This window comes from Bactrocera neohumeralis, chromosome 6, assembly GCF_024586455.1.
Source record: "Bactrocera neohumeralis isolate Rockhampton chromosome 6, APGP_CSIRO_Bneo_wtdbg2-racon-allhic-juicebox.fasta_v2, whole genome shotgun sequence".
Taxonomy (NCBI): Eukaryota; Metazoa; Arthropoda; class Insecta; order Diptera; family Tephritidae; genus Bactrocera; species Bactrocera neohumeralis.
In genome coordinates, this window is record NC_065923.1 from 15,142,648 (window position 1) to 15,164,479 (window position 21,832).

At 37.2% G+C, this 21,832-nt stretch overlaps 2 protein-coding genes across 4 annotated transcripts; both read right to left on the reverse strand.

The window, feature by feature from the left end:
* Positions 1-13,393: 13,393 nt before the first annotated feature.
* Positions 13,394-17,508, reverse strand: LOC126762520 (uncharacterized). Its single transcript, XM_050479326.1, has 5 exons — positions 16,714-17,508; positions 16,442-16,648; positions 14,776-14,912; positions 14,368-14,497; positions 13,394-14,301 (listed from the first exon to the last, which is right to left on the reverse strand). The coding sequence occupies exons 2-5, from the start codon at positions 16,557-16,559 to the stop codon at positions 13,529-13,531; spliced, it is 1,158 nt and encodes a 385-aa protein (XP_050335283.1). The 5' UTR covers positions 16,560-16,648; positions 16,714-17,508; the 3' UTR covers positions 13,394-13,528.
* Positions 17,509-17,735: 227 nt separating this feature from the next.
* Positions 17,736-21,244, reverse strand: LOC126762518 (uncharacterized). Of its 3 annotated transcripts, none has more exons than XM_050479324.1 (4): positions 20,565-21,244; positions 19,076-20,467; positions 18,826-18,990; positions 17,736-18,764 (listed from the first exon to the last, which is right to left on the reverse strand). In XM_050479324.1, exons 1-2 carry the CDS (start codon positions 20,946-20,948, stop codon positions 19,589-19,591), a joined length of 1,263 nt encoding a protein of 420 aa, XP_050335281.1. In that variant the 5' UTR covers positions 20,949-21,244; the 3' UTR covers positions 17,736-18,764; positions 18,826-18,990; positions 19,076-19,588. The 3 variants fall into 3 exon arrangements, with proteins under 3 accessions (XP_050335281.1, XP_050335280.1, XP_050335279.1); XM_050479323.1 differs by having other exon boundaries at positions 18,826-18,936; positions 19,076-20,470; XM_050479322.1 differs by having other exon boundaries at positions 19,076-20,470.
* Between the last annotated feature and the right edge of the window lie 588 nt (positions 21,245-21,832).

The window sequence follows — 21,832 nt, forward strand, 5'->3', positions numbered from 1 at the left end:
TTGATAACGGTGAACTGCGACAGGCGTTTATGCGGCTGCGAAGTGTACAAACACTCATCGGCAAAGCCCATCGGCGACAATTGGTCGTCAAAACCGAATTAGCGCTTCGAGAGCAAGCGGTGGCGCGCAGCTGCAGTCGCTCAGGTGTCGCCGAACCCATTAAGGGTTGTGCGCTATGCGCTTTTCATACGCAGATTGATAAGCTGCTGCAAACTACTGAGTTAAGCCGACAATGTGTTTTTGTTTTTTTCTTCTATACCAAAATCCAATCGCTCTTTCACGCACAGTTCGCACTGCGTGAACGATGAGGCAAACCCTCGCACCTTCAAAGCGCTACTAAAACACTATTAACACCAGCGTTTAGCGTAAATAACGTCCATTCAACGTCTGCTGATTCGTCGCTTTGACTGCTGTGAATTTAACTAATTTTGGAATAACTGCCATGCCACTTGGGCGCAGAGCGTGGAAGTTCCCATCGGAATCGGTAGCGCGGTTGAAAAGTCACACGAGAACCACGCCATGTGATGTGAAAATATTTTAGAACGTAAAATCGTTTTTGTTGAGTTGTTTTTGCATTTCATTCGTTTGAAGCGATTGTAGGTGCTGGCAATATCACCGCCCGCATTTTAGTTGTAGAGGAAATTTTTTGTTGTTTCTGCACGCAATTCGTTTATTGTCGTTAGGGACGAGCAAAGAACTGACTTATGTGAAGAATTTCGAAATTGTTACATGTATAAGTGGAACAGGCCTACAAATACACAAGACGTCAATTGAAAGTTTACAACTTAGGGTTTCGTAAGTCAAACAAGAAGAAACGGCAACTTCGGTTGCAGCGAAGCTACAATGCCCTTCACATGTGCAATTCTTAGAGCATAAAAGGGTATAGAGAGATCAGTTTGTATGGCAGCTGAATGCTATAGTAGTCTTATATCGGCGGTTTCAACAAGTGAGTTGATTCTTGGAGAGAAAAGGATAGGTGCAAAATTTCGGAGCGATATCTCATAAGGTCAGAGACTAGATCACGTATATACAGACGAATATGACTAAATTGACTCAGCTCGCCATGTCCATCATTTATATACATATTTTGTTGGGCCACCGATGTTTTCCTCAGGGTGTTCGTGGCAAAATTAATACACCCTGTTTATGGTATAAAAATGCGAAAAAGCTGATTTTAATATGTGATGAAAATATGCGGAAACATTTTAACCCTACAACCAGAATCTCTACTACAAATATTTGCAAAGAGTTTACGAACTCAAGGACTGCGCCTAAAATAACAAAATCAATATTCCACAAGTATATAGGGCTTTCTGAGGCTTTTCTATTTGAGTCTTAAGACTCAAAAGTATGAGATGAACAATGGATTTGAAAATGATACAAGTTCGGTTGATTCCCTTGGACTTGGAAAAGCTTAAACACCTTTGTTAAGGTGTTACAAGGGTTTACAGGTTTCAAAAAATCGATTTTTTGTTGTTCAAACTATGTTCGAAACTATGTTTTTGAAGTCGGTTGGCAAGATTTCTCGAGAACCACTTAACCGATCTTCATGAAATTTTACACAGGCTTTGAGATACAATTCTTAAAGACTTGGACTTAGATTTTTTTCACTTTAGATGAACCTTTAAGGAGTTATTCTGCCAACGCGGGCGCATCTTTTTTCCGAGGGGTCACCGGAAATGGCCTCACAATGTATGTTTGTAACAATACAAAAATTTAATAAATTTTTTTTATATGAGCAAAAAATTGTTGAAAAAGAAGTGTTTTTTACTCGAGGAAACCCCTGTAACCTCTACAAAATAATTAGATTTATATACTAAAAATTTCCGAATCAAAAAGTTCCAAAGTTGGGCAAACTAACTGTTTTTCTTCAACTCGTTAGATTACCAATAAAAAGAAAAACTGTATTTTTCGAATATTAATGTAATATAAATTCGTAAGCTTTCATTTGACCGGCTTTGTACCCAAATTTAGCTTAGTTCAGAACATGTTGCGTGCGCCTCAAATTCCCACCAACCACATACCCTCCCCCGCATAGACTTCAATTCACGTTTATTAAGAGGCATCCACACAATGATTTAATTCCATTTAAATATAATACTTTTGTTTGTGTGCAAAACGCTGTTGCACATTCTTTCTCAACCGGACATCCCGTACAACGGTTGAAGAGTCACAACAATCAGCGCTACCATACAGACTTGGCTTGGCAGTCCAGTTAAACTATGACAATTATGGACACACAATGAATTAATAGTAAACAAACCCGCAGCTTAACCAATATAACTAACAAGTGTGTGTGTGTGTGGATATCAACATGATCGCCAATAACGATGAGAGCGACGCGTGCGCGTCGGCGCGTTAAATAATATTACTTTGTTGTTTGAGCCTCTGGAATACCGTTCACACGCCAAGCAAGTGTGGGAAACCCAAAAAGTGTGAGACTGAGAAACGACGAATTTTGCCAAGTTCACGCAATGTTCTATGTGAGAGTGCGTTTAGATTCACATACACACGGATGTTTATATGGCTAAGTATTTACAAAGAATTTCTTAAGCATTTTCAAAATTGCTGGTTTTTCAGCATACAAATTTTTTCTCAAGCTTAAATAACCAATTGAGGAATTTGGATGATTTTAAAAATTCCCTGAAGGAGACGTTGGCTAGAAATATGTACATATACATACATAAGTACAAATAAAAAACAATGCATAACGAAAATTCATACAAATGCAAATGTCGTCCCCCTCAAAGTAATCCCCCTTGGCCCCAGTACAGTTGTGCCAACGTTTTTTCCAACCCTCTAATCAGTTGTTAAAGTCAAAGCTCACGTTTAATATCTTCATTTGGCTCAAAAAGGTTTCCCCTGAGTGGTCGTTTGAATTTCCTGAATAGCCAGAAGTCACACGAACCTAAACCAGGCGAATAAGGTGGTTGCGGCACGATATTAGTTGAAAATTTGGCTAAAAACTCACAAAGAATCAATGCAATAGGCGACGCTGCATTATCGTGGTGCAAAAACCAAGAGTTGTCGGCCCATAATTCCGGCCTGTTTTAATCGAAGAAAACTGTTAAAATATCCTCGATTTTTGACCTGCTTTTTCGTGGTTTTTCGGTTTCGGCTTAACTTTGCCACGATATTCGAACGAAACATCGTTTGTTTCCGGGTCCTAAGCATAGATCCAAGACTCATCGCCAGTAATAATACGTTTCATGACATCCTGGTCGTCGGAAAGCATTGTTTCACAGACGTTAACGCAACGCTCTTTTTCGAAAAAATTTAATGATTTTGGTACCATGCTTTCAGTTTTCTTAGGCCCGAATCATCTTTCAAAATGATTTTCACTGATCCTTCCGATAGTTATAGTCAAAAACACTTGGCTGCGATAAACAATTATCACCAAAGGTCTTTTACAACATTCTGAACGACCATCTAAAAAGAGTATTTCGACGAATGTGTTTTCGCGCGAAATTAAAGTTAGAATTATTTTTTGCCAACAGTAGCATGTTCGTATAATCAGTAATAAGGGGATGAGGGCGCTGATAAACGGAGCCAAGCAATGCTCAGGGTCTTTTGACAATGTTTTGATATAAATTTCCTTACCAAAAGCATTTCTATATTTTTTTCGTTTCATAAGTAGATGCAGGTTCTTAGAAGACTTGCCTCATCACCTATTAATGTATCCATAGAGAAATTAAGATTAAGATAAAAAATCCTTCAGAGAGATCGTCATGACTTAGTAACTAACCAACTAGATTCTTTCGACATTACATTGAGAAAAATACTCTTCAAAGAGTCATACCTTCTAAACACACATTTGGCCGAGTAATGTCAATGGCCCGCTTTACATATCACTGTCGGTTCTGCGACCTGGCGGCGGTAACGCCACAGTATACATATATGTTCTTCTCGATTTCCACGCGATCGCAAGAAGAAAGAGTTAGACTATTGCAGCGAGATATTCATTAAGAGAACATTACATCTATCAGCTCAGACGCGTTGTTATTATATATCCACGGAAGCTTTCTTATTTAGGTGTCCTATAAAATATAAGAGGTCAGGCAACCGAAATGCTTTCAAAGATGAAAAATGATCACTTCACTTGACAGTATTCTTTCAATTATTAAAATTTAATATGTCCAAATTGGGGTGAGAAATAAGCTTGTTAAATTTCACCAAGAAAGTCGAGCACAGCTGATAACTGCTTGTTTTTTATTGGATAAGTGGACTTTCGGAACACTCAACGTATGCTTTTTCTCAGTTGGGTTAAAAATTAACTTCAGAGTTGTTAACAACACTTGGAATAAATGGAAGAAATAGTAGAGGTTGCAGGAAGAAACCCTTCTGCACATTTTCCACTCATTGGCTAAAAGCTTTGACAAACTTTGATTTAAGCCCTTTGTTACGCATTTTGTAGTTTAGCGATAGGCTTTAGAGCAATTCAGTGCAAAGTAGCAAGTGCTTTACTTACTTATCACTATTTCTCCCCTCCTTACAACTATCCATGGCGTCCAAGCTCTAAAGAGAATAGTGAATGTGTGGTTATGGTATCTGCAACATGTTGGCAAAGAAGCTCATTTCAATGGCTACACAGGAATTCGCTATAAAACTCCACATCCACTGGCGGCCGCGATAGCCGCAAAGTGCATTTATTGCGTCGGTTACGATCAACGCCCACTATGGTCCGCTTTAAAAGCCTTTTAGTGACTGAATTAAAAATATATGCACATAAACTCACCGTCATAAGGCAGAGAGCATGTAAAACTAAGTTAGTCATGGAGGTTGCTTAAACAATATTTGTATTAATAAACAGGCTTTCTATGTAATGCGCACGTGCGCGGTCTGCATTATAGTTTAGAGGCGGTGCAGATATGATATTAAAATTATATTGGATTCTAAAGGGTGGTTCCTAAAGTGGAATATTGCTAGAAATAAAAAATAGCAAAATTTAAAAAGCTTTTTCGAAAAAGCAAGCATTGATTTTGTTTACGGTTTCAGAGTACGCAGTCATATTGCATTGAAGTTAGTAAAAAGCATTACAGTTCGGAAATTTTCAAAATTGATTTTTTTGCATATATCAATTTACCTAAGAAATTGCATTGCCATTGTCATCACATATTAGGTCTACTATTGTGTTAATTGCGTCCTCTGTCTCCTTAACATTTGTCCTTATTCGAGTTGTGACTCTTTTGGAGGATGGAGTCATGTGTAGACTTCCCCCAAGTGAGGAAAGTTCTCTGACTGCCATTCACTTGACAGTGGTGAAACGATTCTTTTACATATAGCTCAAGTAGCTTCCGATTTTCGGTCTAAGACCAAGTATCCTCTGGGTAGCCAAAAAAACATCCATTTGAAGGCAGCTTAATTAAGAAGGGGAACCATCCCTCCCTGCAAAAGATGTCATTGGTTTTCGGAAAATGCAAAAGAACAGCTGGTACGATGAGGAGTGTCTTGTCGCAGTGGAGAGAAAACAGATTGACTACCTCGCAACTGAAGAAGAGACAAAAAAAGAGAGAGGACGAAATGCGTGAAACGAAGAGTTTGACAAGCTGGCCGAAAGGCCGAAAATTCTACGAAAAGATACCGCAACTAACAGAAGGTTTCAACACCGGAGCATTCTCTTGTAGAACCCCCAGAGGTTATCTAGTGACTGATGCCCAGAATACTAAAATTATGGAGGGAACACTTCTCCAGCCTGCTGAATGGCAGTGAAAACATAATACCTGGAGTTGGTGAAACCGATTCCTCAATCGATGACGATGAAGCAGACGTTCCATTGCACCTTGAAGAAGTTCCTACAACCATTACCCGTCTGAAGAACAACAAAGCGGTGGTGGCTTATGCATTGCCGGCCGAGCTATTCAAATAAGGCGGCGAAGAACTGATAAGGAGCATGCATCAGCTTCTCTCCGAGCCGTTCGACACCAAACGAGGTTTCAGACAATGGGACTCCCTTCTGTGACTGTGTGTGACTTCTGCAACCTACTCTTGGAGAAAATAATTTGAGCTGCGGAACTAAATAGAGAAGGTACCATTTTCTATAAGAGTGTACAGCTGTTGGTGTACGCCGAAGACATTGTTATCAATTTCCTCAACCACCACGCCGTTAGTTCGGCTTTCTCTAGATTGGATAAGAAAGCGAAGCTGGTAGTGAGCGAGAGCAAGACAAAATATATCCTGTCATCAAACAAACAGCCGTCGCATTAGCGACTTGATCGTAGATAATTTCGTCTATTTTGGAAAAAGTAAGCAAGCAACAACAATTTCAGCCTCGAAATCCAACGCAGAATAACTCTTGCCAACAGGTGCTACTTCGGACTGAGTAGGCAATTCAGAAGTAAAGTCCTCTCTCAAAGAATAAAGACCAAACTCTATAAGTCACTCATTATCCCCGTCCTACTATACGGTGCAGAGGCATGGACGATGACAACATCTGATGAGTTGAAATTACGAGTTTTCGAGAAAAAGTTTCTGCGGAAAATTTATGGCGCATTGGCTACGGCGAATGTCGCATTCGATAGAACGATGAGCTGTTTGGAGGCTACGCTGGCTAGAGCTCCTGCTCTGCTCTGAAAGTATTCGACGCCGTACCCGTCGAGGGAAGCAGAGGAAGAGGAACCCCTTCACACCGTTGGCAAGACGAGGTGGAGAAGGACCTGACTTCGCTCCAATCTCCAATCCAGCGAGAAAGAAGAACGACTGGCGCACTGTTGTAAACTCGGCTATAACGGCGTAAGCGATGTCTAAGCCAATAAAGAAGAATATTATGGAAAGTGTCATCACAATCTCCGAACATATATTATCAAAATAACTCAATAATCTTCAAAAAGTGATTCCTTTCATTCATTCAATTCAACCAAAAAGCACAGCACGAACCACCCTCTGTCCTAAGCTCCACATAAAAAAAGTTATAAACCAATGAGAATTAAAAGAGAAATAATGAAAACCAATTGCTTCAAAAACATTCACAAACAGATAAAATTTATTTGAAACCACAAAAGGAAAACACCAACAAAGCAAAAGGCGAATTAAACGCGCGCAGCCACTTTGGACTCACGAAAAAATACTTTTGCGGCTATAAGTGTAATAACTGGAGCTGCGGCTCGGAGGCCTGAACTCGAACGCCTTTTTGAAATAATGAAATTATTATAATTTAAACAAATGGAAAGCTTAATACAGCATTCACCAGCGCTCCAACAGCAAGGATTGTGCGCTTACACCAAGGCTGGGCGATCGCAACGACCGCAGCTGATATCGCGAACCACCAAAGACTCGCAAGGCAAAGCGGCCAAACGAATTTCATACAGAGAATTATGCATTTAATAAACTCATAGCGATCGTTGGGAGTGTACTCAACCATAACAATTTACAGCAACAGTAACAGCAACAACAATGAAAGTAACTTTTACGAAACACAACAAGTGATCATCAAAGCGATCGTGCAACGATCTTTGTGGCAAATTGCTGGCGCAACCGATAATAAACGGCACAACTGAGCAATTGTGATCGGAAAACAATGCAATCTGATATTATGTTGCAAGTACGCTTACTCGCTTGGCCGCTGTGAGATATGGCGGTATCACTTATGGGTTCATAAACCCATTTGACTGCGGGTTCATCTAACCAAAGATGTGCACATACAAAAGCACTTGCATATAAATGTGCAACAATAGAAGCAGCTGGTGGCACGGCCCTCTGAAATTTTGTAACTACAAGTGTATTAGGTTGAAGCCCGACTATCTGTCTCTATTATTACACCAGCTCGAGATCGTTTCGATTTTGGGTGCAGAAAATTGCTGACCAATTGTTGCTTGCGATTTGAATCAGCTGCTTAAATATAAAAAAAAATCAAAATATATTTGCATGTGTTTGTGGATTAGTAAATAATAAAGAAGTTCGTGTAAAGATTGCTGATGTACGCTAAGAAGGAGATGGCTCCACGTAAAGCTTTAACAATCAACGGCTTGTAAGACATCACACTTATACAGAATATAAGTAGGTTTATTTCGTTAACAAAATTTTGGATAAGCTTTAATTTCAATGTGGTTTAGTTTGTGTTGATTTGATCAACATAATTGCCGTCGAAAATGATACCACGATTTAGATGATCTTCCAAACTTTGAACACCAATTTTGTAATATGATTTGTATTTTGCGGCAATTGTCTCTTCTTTGTCGCGAAATATCTTTCATTCGTCTTCTCTTAAGCTTTAGAGATAGTAAAAAGACATTGGAGCTGGACTCATGCAATTTTGTGATCATTATCGTTGATTTGTGACACTGTGGCACACTAAATCGGTCAGTTAAAAGAAATCGGGTTACCCACTTTGCACAAAGCTTTCTCGTATCTAAATTTGCATAAACCAAATATCCAATACGATATTTTGATATGTTCGGAATGTCAACTGTATCGATGAACTTTGTTGAACGGTCATCCGAACTTATTTTGTGACCTTTTGATGATTCGGACCTTCCTGCCATGGACGTCTTCTTTGCTCAAATAGCCTGAATGAAATTTATCAAAAAACTTACGAATGGTAGCCTGATGCAGAACCTTGATAACGTTAACCAAGCCAATTTTCGGGATCATCACAAATACTTTTCTATTAAAATACAAAGCTTGAACCACTCAAAATGCTATATTTTGACTATGATCCGCCAGCAGATAGAGTTATACTCGTGAAATTTTAAGATTAAGTTTGAACACAAAATTTGTAGATTCACTTGTAGTAGCCCTTTTGTAGACTCTATAGGAACTTTTCAAACTGCCTAGCATGCATCCGGAAGTGAAATGAACATTCGTTTAAGGTCCCACTTCGAAAATCATAATATATGTAAATATATAATTTCATAGCATAGGGTCTGGTTGTGAAAACATTGTTCAACCTATTTAAGGACTAGATTTCATGGTTAAATTTATGCCGCCCTTCTTCTGAAGAAAAAACTTCGATCGTAATTCATACGAAAAAATAACGCTAGAGTGCATATAACTCAAAAATTTTCATTTATGGTTGCCAGGTTGTATTATAAACATTGTGACATAAAAGTACCCGTGAATTGTAAATAAAACGCAAAATGTTAAATAATTCATCAATATTTATTTTTTGCCCTTAAAGTAATCCCCACCAGATGTAATACACTTATGCCAACGTTTTTTCCAGTCCTCGAAACATTTTCCATACGGACTTTTTATTTTATCTCTTCGATCGACTGAAAACAGGTTCCACGGAGCGGCAATTTCAATTTGAGGAACAAGAAAAAATGCATATGATACCAAATCTGGTGAATCCGGCGGCTGATCGATAGTATTCATTGCTTTTTTGGCTTTAAATTCGGTCACAATCGTGACTTGATGCGATGGTGCATTATCATCGCGTAAATTCCATGAATTGTTATTCCACTATTGCGGCCGTTTTCGACGGATGCTCTCACGCAAACGCCTCAAAACGGCCAAATAGAACTCCTTATTGATCGTCTGAGCTTCCGGAACAAATTCTTGATGCACCAAACCACGAATATCGAAGACAATGACCATCATTTGATGATTGATTTTTGAGCGGCTTTGGGTGGCTTTTTTGGTTTCGGCTTGTTTGTTTTTTTTCCTCCATTATAATGTTTGTTGACTTGTTTAATGTCACAGTACTTTGCAAAAAAATCTCCCAGTAAACGTCGGAAAAGTTCAAGAAACAATGCTTGATAATCGTCAGGTAGGCAAAAGATCTCGATGCAACTTATGCCTCTACTGAACACATTTGGGTTAAGGTTTTGGGTATGAATCGTGTCAATGCTAAACTAGTATCAAAAGACGTGAATATCTTCCAAAAACGACGTCGAGTAGAGGTCGCAAGACACATACTTGACGCATCCTTACAAGGTGACGAGACCTGAATTTATGAGTATGACGTCGAAATTGTCCAACAATCGAGAGAAAGACGTTCCAAAAATGAGCCCAAGCCGATTAAATCAAAACTCGCTGAAGGCGCAGAGACGCTTATAAACAGTTTACGGAAAATTGGATTAACAGTTGACATGCTTATGTTGAAGGCGATTTGTATTCAAAACCATCAAAATGTTTTTTTTTTTTGTCAGTCTGTCAAAATTGATCAGGGCATATATAATTACATATATGTACATATGTATGTATATGATCTCGTGTATTGCCTTTAATTTGGAATTTTTTTGCTTATTCTTTGATTATGCCAGCCTGTTAGATTTATACCAGCTGTTTGTTCGATTCGGCAGTCTTTATGTGCAAAGGTATCACATAGAATTCCAAAGCTGCATGCATCCCTCGAATTACTTTAAGCCAGAAAACACTTCATATAATTACAAGCTATCAATGGCTCTCGGTATGGGAATCACTCTAGTAGGTTGTTGATTGCACTGACCATATATGGCAAACCCCCGCTGTTACTGGCGCGTTCAGCATCAGCTTCTCTATGAGGATATAAAGAGGCGTCCATAATATATTAAAGCACACCATTTAACAGAAATTTAGAATGAAAATCATTTATAACTTCCACTTCAGTCGTGTCAACAATTTTGATCGACATGAAATTAAAATCAAAAGCAACCAGATTGTTGCAACGGCCCCAAGACTGGTTGAGCAGCGAGATTGCCACAAGTGAAGTGTGTGTACAAATGCAAATTAATTAATAATCAAACTTATTTGCAGCTGCTCATTTGCCACAACGACGACTTTATAAATAACTAAACTTAACTACAACTAAGTACACACATACATACACACACATACACACGTAGGCTGTGGTGTGCAACAGGAGTGTGAGTGATGAATAAATATTTGTCGAATGGGTATATAAAAATCAAAGCCAGCCAAATCGCCGCAGAAGTGGTTATACTTGTTGCAAGTAACCCACTTGAAGCGCATGCACATGTGGCGGCGGCATGCAGCATCTGCCATCATTTAGGCGATCACAATGTGGACAGGCGAGAACAGACAACATTTGCACCTGCCGTCTATGTGATTTTAATGCAGCGCCAAGTTTTCCCCCCACGAGAAAATCCAATGACAACAACAACGACGACAATAACACAACAATTGCCCCCTGCAATTGTGCCACACGGCGGCGGCGCAGGCAACATGCAACATGCATACTCACGTATGTAACTGGTGGCATGTATGTGATTTGGTTGCATGCTTCTAAGCGAGTGCATGTGTAAATATCAGCGCTAAATGCTGCCACATTGTGGCCATGAATAGAAGCTGCATGAGCCACGGTCGCCGCCGCTCCAGTGCGTCCATTGACAACAGATGCGCACCGGGGCGGCTGCAACTTGTTATCTGCCGTGTTTCTCTAAGCGCACACGCACACACACCCATGCAAGAGTTACATAGTTAGCTGGACGGCTCGGACGCTTTTACCACATGGTCATCGTCGGCTTCCACGAATCATTCATTCATTGAGTCATTCATGCGCCCAGAGTGCGCAAAGTGTGTGGGGTGGCTTTGTGCCGCCGGTATCCGTGGCATGTTGTTGTTGTTGTTGCATGTGAAAATCTGAGTTGTTGCCGCACTTGAATATGAGCGTGGCATGCACAGCTGCTAAGTGAGTGCGAATAGTTTAGATGCTCGGCTATCTACATACTCGTACTCGATGTTGTTGTTGTTGTTATTGTTATGTTGGTTACCAGCAAACTAGCTGATTGAACATCTGCCGGTTGTGGAATTTAAAGAGCCACTTGCAACATGCGATGGTCATTGCTGCCACAATATGCTGCTACATCAATAAAGTAAATCTAATAGCATGTCTATACTCGTCTATATACATACATACACACATTCAACGTCCTTCTTCTTGCTAACTTGTCCCGCATTTAAGTTTTTTGGAGCAATAATTTCAAATTGCTGTGAGCAGGTGGCGCTTAATTGAAGGAAAACTCAAACCAACTGGCACTGCTGTTGGCAATCAATCTTCTGCGAAGAAAGTTGTTTTCATAACCTCACTTAATATAAAAAACATAAGCTCACTTAATATTTTGCAGTGGAATGGTGAAAACCTTGATTCAGCGCTAATTTGATCGCATATATTTTGTTATTTTCCCGAAATCACGTTCCTAAAAGAACGATTTTGTGTTGCCACCGGAACGGAACCGGATTTTTATCCGACAAAGGACTGTAAACTCGGCATAATTCTGCCGCCACCACAACAACAGAAATTGAAATGTTAATTGTTCTGTTTCCAGTCGGATCTACGTAACCGCAACAGACACGGATTTTATCCGAAATTGTTGTTATTGTTGTAACAGTTATCCAGCCCTCGTTTGGGTTAAATGTCATAAATATCATCAAATGAGGACCACAGGAAACATGTTTTTTCGACGGGATCGGACCATAGGGATAAGGGTGTTAAATGTATTGGTGTCATAGGTAATGCAAAGGTGGTTGAACTCCTGAGAAGACTCATTGCATGCAGGACATATGTAGATCTGGTACGTCGGTGCCGATTCAGGATAAGTAGGAGGCTAACCTGCCACTATAACAACGTCTAGATTCACAAGACTCTCTTCTCTTTTTGCTATGGCCTGGGGTTTGACTCCAAAGACGCTGCGGGGAGTAAGTGGAGGTCTTGATAGCTCCACTGGCGTTCATTGCTTGTCTGGAGTGCGTTACGTCCGTAATGTCGTCGTCATAATTTTGATCCTACGACGCGGCTCTAAGCAGATGACTGCAAGGCCTGTTCCTGCGAAAGAAAGTAACGTTTTTTCACAAAAGGTAGTATTTTGGCACAATTCTGACTAAACTATAAAATATTCAGAAGTTTTTTGGGATGTGTTTTTTTTTTTTCTTAGTCTTTTTAAGCTCGAAAACCATAGTCAAAAAATGCACTTTTTTAATTCGCTGTCATTTTGTTAATTTTTCAAATATTCAAATAAGCTTTTTTGTCCAGATGTGATTGAGGTTATAAACATTAAATTAAAAATGTTGGTTGTAGGTTCTAAGGCTGAAATCCATTGCTAAGGAGTACATTTTTTGAACTAAAAAAAAATTGTTTCTCCGTTCAATATTAAACTTTCATTACTAAATTAAAACAATAAATTTTCAATTTTTGATCACAAAATCAGCATTAAAAATTTCGAAATTTTATATTTAATACCAAAATCGAAATTAAAGATTGCAATTAAATTTTCAATTACAAAAATAGAATAAAAATTTTAAATTTTAAAATAATTTTAATTTTTAAAATTTAAAAATAATTTTAATTTTAAAATAAAAAATGTAAAAATTTATTTTTAATCACAAAAATAGAATTAAAATGTTTATCAAAATTGTTTTAACAAAAAAATTCGCAATTCTGAACTCAGGATATATTATATACATACATAAGTACACATCTCAACTACGTAATTTCCGAACACTGCTTATTAATAAACGGTTTCAAAACAGTTTTTTCGAAAATAATTTTTTCAAGTCAATTTCTTGCACAATATCAAATATTCTTAGAATACAAATAAAAAAATTAAACTAAAAGAAAAGATGTAATACTGTTTTATGACACTATTATAATATACTATTCCGTTATGTTGACTCCTTGATGTCGTAACGCTTTCACCAAATCCCCCTTAATGCGACGCTGATGAAATTCAGGTAACCGTTGTGTTGCACCTAACATTGCGTCAAAAAATGCTTTCAAGCCCTTTTCTTCCGATGATAAGTTCTCGTAGGGCGTCGCCTGCTTACGTTCCGTCATAGTGTCTGTTGTCGTTAAAGTAGTTGTAGCAGCATTTGTTGAACATGTTTGATGTGATTTTGTGCGTAAAGTATTTAACTTACTCTGTTTTATTTGAAAATCATAATTAGGAGATTCTGAGTCTTCTGAAGTACACATTTGAATTTTGTAAACCTTGTTATCGATTTTTATTTCGATAGGACTTTCATCTTTTTGTTTATCAGTTACGTAATCCATGTGTGTTTCTTTGTGGGATCTAACTGTAAGCGATTTGGATGTGGAAGGTTTCTCAGTGTCTTCAGTTATATCTTCACTGATGTCAATCGTCTTCAATTCTGTTTCTGACTCCATATTTCTGTTTGCTTGCATATCAGCCGTAAGAATTTCTTCCTTTTTTATTTCTTCCTGTATCGCTTTTAATTTAGCATCGCCCACAATGCTTTTGATAAAGGGCATCATGAAAAGCATTTCTTTGAAATAGCGATAGTCATGAAATTTGATGCTTCCGTTATTAGGTGTTGGCAGTCCGTCGTTTGGTGGTCTTTTCTTGGACACTTTAAGTATGTGCACATAAAAGTCGCTAAGCAGTCGCTCCCAACGTTTTTTGGATTCATCTGAAGTTTAAGAAAATCAATTTATTTAATTACATACACACATGTATTATTATAATTTTAACTTACGTTTTTTAAATCCACATGCGGTGTCAATTTTCTGCCAAATTGCATTTCGCACTTTCATCGACAGACTAGTGTATACCAACGGATTGGTCTTCACTAAATTTATTATTTTTAAGTTTTCTTTTACGCAGGGCTGTTTTTATTAAAAGAGAAAAAATAAGGTTGGTGAGAAAAATTGTGTGCTAAACATTTTTGAACATTATTTTTCCTGATTTAAATGTTTTATTGAATTATGTACACTAGAAATTCTATATCATCTACATTTCTTAAATACATCGAGTTCATATATGAAATTTAAGGTTATGTATAAAGTTAGCATCTGTAATTAAAACAAGCTAATAATTTAAGCTAATTTTAAATACTACTATTAGTATTTACTTGAACAAAACACTTATTGCTTTTCATTCTTACCTCTGATCTTTCAGCAGTGGGAGTATCATGGACGAGCAAACGCTGGTCAGTCGTAGTTTTTGTCTCCGATGCTTTAGAAGAGTTTTCATAAATTGATGGTACAACGCCACGCTTCAACAATCGATTCCTAGCGTATCCTAGAACATTTTAATAACACAATTAAACATAATTTAAGAAACAATAATGTTTGGTATTATGAAACTACGTTAAAGTGAAACTTTTTACAGATTGTTTTAAAGTTTTTTGGAAAAATTATTAGTTTTTTAAAATCACGACTTTAATCTTAATTTAATAAATAACAGGATAAATGATATCCAACTATACATTTTAATATCAATTTGAGAATAAAAAATATGCGAATATGCAAAAAAAAACAAATCTTTGACCATTACACTGTGGAACATTTTTGGGATTATTTTTTTTTATGTTAAACTACGTTAAGCGAAAACACATCAAGATAACGAAAAAATTTAAAAGGTCATAAAAAAAACTGACACATACGAACGCCAAACCCTTTGAGGGTTTTACTATACTGACATAGTACCATCACCCTGACTTGGAATTTCTCACCCCCCAGATTAGCTGTTGTACTGTGTTAATTAAACCCGCCGTTTAGTCGAACTTTGAATAAATATAATATATGTATACAGTCAAACCTGGATAAGCAAGAGTTCAAGGGAGCACAATCTCATTCTCGCTTATAGAGGTTTCTGGATAACCCGAGTGCGATAAAATAACAACGTTATTTAGTTCCACGCAATAGAATAGACACAATATTGAAAAGAAAACAATACAAAAACAATTGTAGGAAGTTCCACGAAATTTAAGAATGAGCCATAAAATAGGAGATGTTAAATTTTGTAATTTGTTTTGTCATTTGTTACTGTATGTGTGTTTTTATCTTTTGTGTGTATCTCCTAAATAATATACATAAATAAATAAACCTTGACTGTCGCTTATAGAGGTATAAATAAGTAGCATTCTCACTTACGGAGGTCCATGAGGGAAAAACGACTCTCTCTTATAGAGGATTCTTTTTCTCGCTAATAGAGGTTTTGGGAGCTTAAAATGACGGGTCCTGGCTATAACTCTCACTTATGAGTTTTCTTACTAGTCCAGTTCTCACTTACCCAGGTTTGACTGTATATGTTATGTTTACCACTCGCACAGGATTAGACGTTATAATTTGTTTGCTTAATAGTTGTTTTGATTTGTGTTTTCCAATTGAAATATAATAAAGGTAGCGAAAAAAGAGTTCGGTTGGATGTTGTTGTTGTTCTTATGATGCTTGGAATTTTCATTGCAATTTACATAAAAATACAACATATCACATACGAATGATATAAAGATTGACAGTCATTCACGTGATACCTACTTGTATCACTGTTTAGGTTGTGTCTCGCTTAGAACTGACGCACGAATTTAGCTGCTTGCTTCTTTTTTCAAGTAATATATGGCATTGTTTTGCATTTAGCTGCATTTTCCTTTACAAAAGCCTCACTGCTTTGAACGATAGACTTATTATGGACACAACTCGATATAGGATCACTAGTAGTACTAGTACATGGCTTCCGTTACCAGACTACTAAGTAAAATTAAAAGTAATGAATGAACGGAATATAAATTATAAATGCATAAAATACAATTTTTCGGCACCTTCTTGTACCTCGACTCGTATTCGAAACTATGTCTCCTGTGCTTCGATTAATTCTAGAGCTCAATTTTAACCGCTTGTGTTTTTCACGATGCCGTAGGTATAAAAGTGCTTCTGCATTTAGTCGCATTCTACATAGACGTTTTTCTGAAAGCGGCTCACAGCTTTTATCGATAGACTTTTCATTACTCAACGTGACATCAGCTATCAGTCCACTAGCTAAATAATTTAAATATATTTAATAAACTGTTTATAAATTAAACGACTTCATTAAATTATCATACCAAGATTCTTTTTGCTTTTCCTAAAAGCACGAACACTGTCATCATTCTGCCTCCTGGGGCGCAATTTATCCACACAAGTTTTTTCATGGTTATCGGCTTGTTGGAATCACTAGTGGCACTTATGTCCATCCAGATAAAGTAAGAATTTACAATCAAGCGCTGATAATATGTACGTTAGAGACATGTTTGACAACCGTTGGCGCTTTGTTTTGATCTAACATCTGTTCTCCTTTTCGTTTTCTTTTTGGTTTTGGCGTTGCCACTCATCGCAATTAAAATGAAGATTTTTCCACCAAGGTGCTGAACATACTTATTGACATGTGTTCCCAAATATTTTGTAACTAAGACATGGGCTCTGTATATAGCATCAGAAAATATTTTTTGGAGGAATTCTAAATTATGAAGACACCTCCAAATGATGGCGAAACGAAGAACCGCAAAAGATAGAAACTGTTGCTATTTTTCCAAACGAAACATTAATTGAAAATAAGAAGTGTGGTCCAAGCCAAATAAACCAAGCAATGTATGTATGTAGACCTTGTAAGCAGCAAAACAAACTCTTATGACAAAGTTGAAAAACTAGCGACTCGTAAATGAAAAACTCTAAAAACGGACCTGTTTTTAGAACCAGGAAAATTAAGCAATCAACAGAGCCGAATTTCGATAGGGCCCTATAGGGGGCTACTATTACCTTCTCGAGATACCCACTACCAAACTGATACGTATTAACAAATGTACTTAAATATATATGTAAGTATTCAAATATAGAGGTGTAATGTGTCATGCAACAGAAGGGCCAGATAATTCGATGCGACAACTAAAAAGTTTCACTTTAAATAAATAAATTAATGTGTTTCTATACTATACCCATTTCGAATTGAAGACTGTTCCCAAAGTCGTCGCGAGTGAAATGCTTCATGCATATAAAACTAGTCTTTGGATTAAAGTAGTCTTTTCGCCTACAAAATTCCACCCACTTTTTTGCCAACTCCATATTCGAAGGGAAAATGTAGAAGCTACAATTGGAGGCTTTTGAGTGATTGTCGCTGCGACAATTGGCAACTGCACATTTCATTTTTATATAAATTATTTTACAATGAACTATATTTTGTTTGTTGTTATATTATATCTTTTAAAATAAATTATTACTTTTGTTAAAATTACACATTATTTTACGTAGTGAAAATATGCCTTAAAACACACACACAAAACTTCATTAACTTTTGCTAGCCTGACGTCAGCAAACAGCTGATTATGTCAAATGTAATAAGAATAATTTTGTGTGCAACTAGGTAAGATCTTTCACGAATTTCCTGTTTTATGTAGCAAAGATAACTGCATATTATTATAAATCTTTTCACTGATGATTATAATAATCAAATTTCAGTTTAACCAAGCTGTGATTGTTGTTGGTGTATCGACAGACTTACAGCCTTACAACAAGCTGTAATTGTTCTTGGCATGTAGCACAGTTGAGAGATTAAAAACTAATGTATCCATATTTCGCACATAACTAAAAAAAACATAGCGTTTGTGTATTCAACTATTTTGCTGTTTCGCCCTGAGCAACGTCCTTTTATCAGCGTCAGCTAAAATTTCTGCCGAATTTAGCGATTGTAACATGTCTCGCTTAACTTTATTTTGCCATTTTAATGGTAAAGTACACGTTGCACGGTATATTGCATCGAAATAATTTCGCAAACATACTTCATTTTCTGTCATGTTTGCCTCACAAATGGCCGGTATATCCATACGTATGTTCTCCAAAGGTGTTTGGGTCTCAGCTGACGCTCTTACTGACGATATGGTTATTGGCTGAATACTACCTTCTAATTTTTTGCTTTTGCTTATATTAAAAAAGTTCTCTCCCAAATCTGTGTTTACCGCTATAAACGGTAGTATGAAACGCATTTCACCATAGTAATCCCAACAATTTGAATCATCAGACCCGCTTTCATTACTTTTTTCAAGATCGTTTGTTACAAATTTATTGCGATAGTTTGTCATAAAATAAGTTTTAAGATCTTTCCATGCTTTTTCCGCATCGGCGCCTAAAATTATTAATATATTGAAAACATATACTGAGATTTGTGGTTAAGTAAAATATATTACCATTATCATAACCACATTCCAGCGCAACATCTTCCCAAATCCTGTTCGTACGTGGGTCTGCATCCAAGTAATTTTCATGCCGAGTATCATACAAGACTTTATTCTTTCGTACTGCTTGTATAAGAGACAATATTTGTGGATTATTTTCTAAGGACATGTTTAGGTCTAAACAAAGTTAAGAGAATGAAAAAATTTCCACACTTATAATAAAAAGCAAATATTAATTATGTTATATTATTGATAATATTACAAGTAGTAGTAATATTTCATTTAATATTTTTGTGCTGGATGTAAACAAATAGACTTTGCAGCTGATTTAATGGTTGAATACACAGCCGGTAAACATATCTCTGATGTCGAATTTAAGACCTATTAAACACAGCTAGTTTTAATGACGATTTTGAACTAAAAGTGCTAAAAGTAATTTATACTTGATATGTGAACTGCAAATATTATTAGTTTTGGTAATTTTATACTAAAGGTAAAATATCCAATTTTATTTTCAAACATATTTTCATGTTATAAAAATTAAAACTAGTAACAAATGAGACAAGGAACACACCTAAACTATTACTTGAGTCAACTGAACACGTCCAGACGAAACGATAGAAGAAGAAACATCTGTCATCGCAGTCATGTGTAAATAAAAGAGGAAATCCACTGATTGATTGATGAAGATTGACGCGTTTTCGGAATAAATAGCGGTAGAATTTGTTTAAACTCAGACATAAAATTCACTTTTGGCCTTTCACTTATATACAAGTCAATGTATGTATTCGTGTAGCTGCATTTGTTCACCACCGACTGCATATACGTAAGTGGGATTGCCATCATCCATGTGCAGTAATGTTTCTTCCGCCATATGTTCTGTAACTCCCTCATTATCCTCCATAATCTCATCCTTTTCGTATTGCGTTGAAACTACAGGCTCCGTAGCATTAACATGTGTTTTGACATTTTGTTGACGTCCTAAATTTCCAAGGCAACCTTCAAAAAGTATTTCAGCTATCGCTTTGCGTGCATAAATTCTTTGCTCCTGGGACATTTCTTCATACTGTATTGCCCACGATTTCGCTAATATCTCTGTAGATTCACTAATAGCAAGACCTGATCGAGATGATTGCACCGCACGTCCTCTCGCCTCTTCTTTAATTATACCAGTTATGGGTGTCTTTTTGATTTGTCTAGTCGTTAGCAGTTGCTGTGACAGTTCTGATGGCGTAGATGCTATGGATTCAGCAGTTACATTCTTACTACAGTCTTCGACGGTTTTTACATCTAACATATCGTCGGCAGTATGCGATGAATCATCAATGTTGATGATTTCATGATAGTCATCGGTGTCTGCATCTCCAACCGTTTTGATGTCATCATCATCTGGCGCTGTTATTATATGCTGTTGCTTTTGGTTGGGAAATGTAAGTGTACGAAATTGATTCTGAAATTGCTGCTGAAACGAATTCTCATCTAAATACTGAACCGCCTCTAAATGCTCCTCTGTTTCGTTACCATTGTCAGATGCATATTCGTATTTGTTGAGCTGCATTTTGTATTCGCTGGAACTGTCTTGTGATGTGTGTGGTGATTCCAAAAGCTGTGACCTTACTTTCTCAATATCCGAATGTGATCTCGCCATCCGCCGCTGCTATGGACAAATGACAAAAACAAAGCAATGATTTTACAAATCTAAAAAGTCTACAAACAAATTAAATATTTTTTTAGTTGTCTCACAAACTTACTAAGATTTTCTTCTCACTATTCGGCACACGTTTTCGCTCTTTACGAAACTCTTGGCTCTGCAAAAAGTCGAGCATGTGAAAGTACCAGAGCGAGGTGTTATACCGTTTGCCCATTTGATTGCTCGCTTTAATGCGTGTGCATTCACGTCGATAATTGGTACGAAATATGTTGATTTTGCGCAAAACATCTTCCCGACATGCATGCGGATCAATTTCGCGCATTTTCATTACCAACATCTCATAGCCGTGTGTCTTACTCTGTCGATCCTTATACAACGGATTACTCAGGTCCCATAGCGCTGGTAAACTCTCGTATAGCGCAAAAAACTCTGTCCAGAAAGCGCGCTTATCAATTGTATGTGCATGCGGGCGGGCATTCGCCATTTTGTTGCTTGCACCGGAATTGTGTTTGTATGTATATAGACGGCAACGCAACAATGTCAAAACACCGTGAATCACCGATAACGGCAGCGAAACGCAACTTCAATCACACTAATTGGCTTGTCCGGTCGGCTTGATTGCTCGACATCAACTGAGTCAAGCATATTTTTTCAAACGCTCTCCCGCTCTTTCGATTGCTTGATTTGACTTTCCATTTTACTGTTCTCTGTTTATTTTTTTCATGTGCGTCAGCAGCGCTGCTTAGCTGCGCTGAACGAGTGTACACATATTTGTTTAGAAGTGTGTGCAGTACCGAAAATAGGTTTCTGTAAAATGTAAAAAAATGCAATTCATGAAATGAGCAATACTTTATATATGCAAATGTAAATATGTATGTATGTGTGTTTTTAAATTTACTCATAGAAAACGAGGGGCTTTGACGGAGCAAGGGCTTGCTTTTTTAAATTTTGATGATTTTTTAAATCTTTCTGTGGTAATAGGTCCCCTGTAGTAATCGGGTTGTATGTGCTCTGCTCTAATTTTTCAAGCGACCTTGAACTTAAATAGCAAAATAAATAATTTGCTTATCGATGTAAAAATATTTGCGTAAAATCCCACCTAAGCCCAAATACACAAAACAGTTGTTGTTGTGTTGTTGTTGTTATGTGTAGTTACAGAAAGCATTCCTGGAGTAATGACATGGAATGCTGCCAGGTTGACAGTCCTTGGACCAAAATTCGGATCCGTTCAAGTTACTTAGACCCGCCTGTTGTAGGAACGAACAAAAAAAAAAATAGTCTACTTTTCATTAATTCTCTCCTAGGTGAGTTGAGAGTAGCTGAACTCTTCAAATATGACATTCATCTCATCGTATTCATATCTACAAA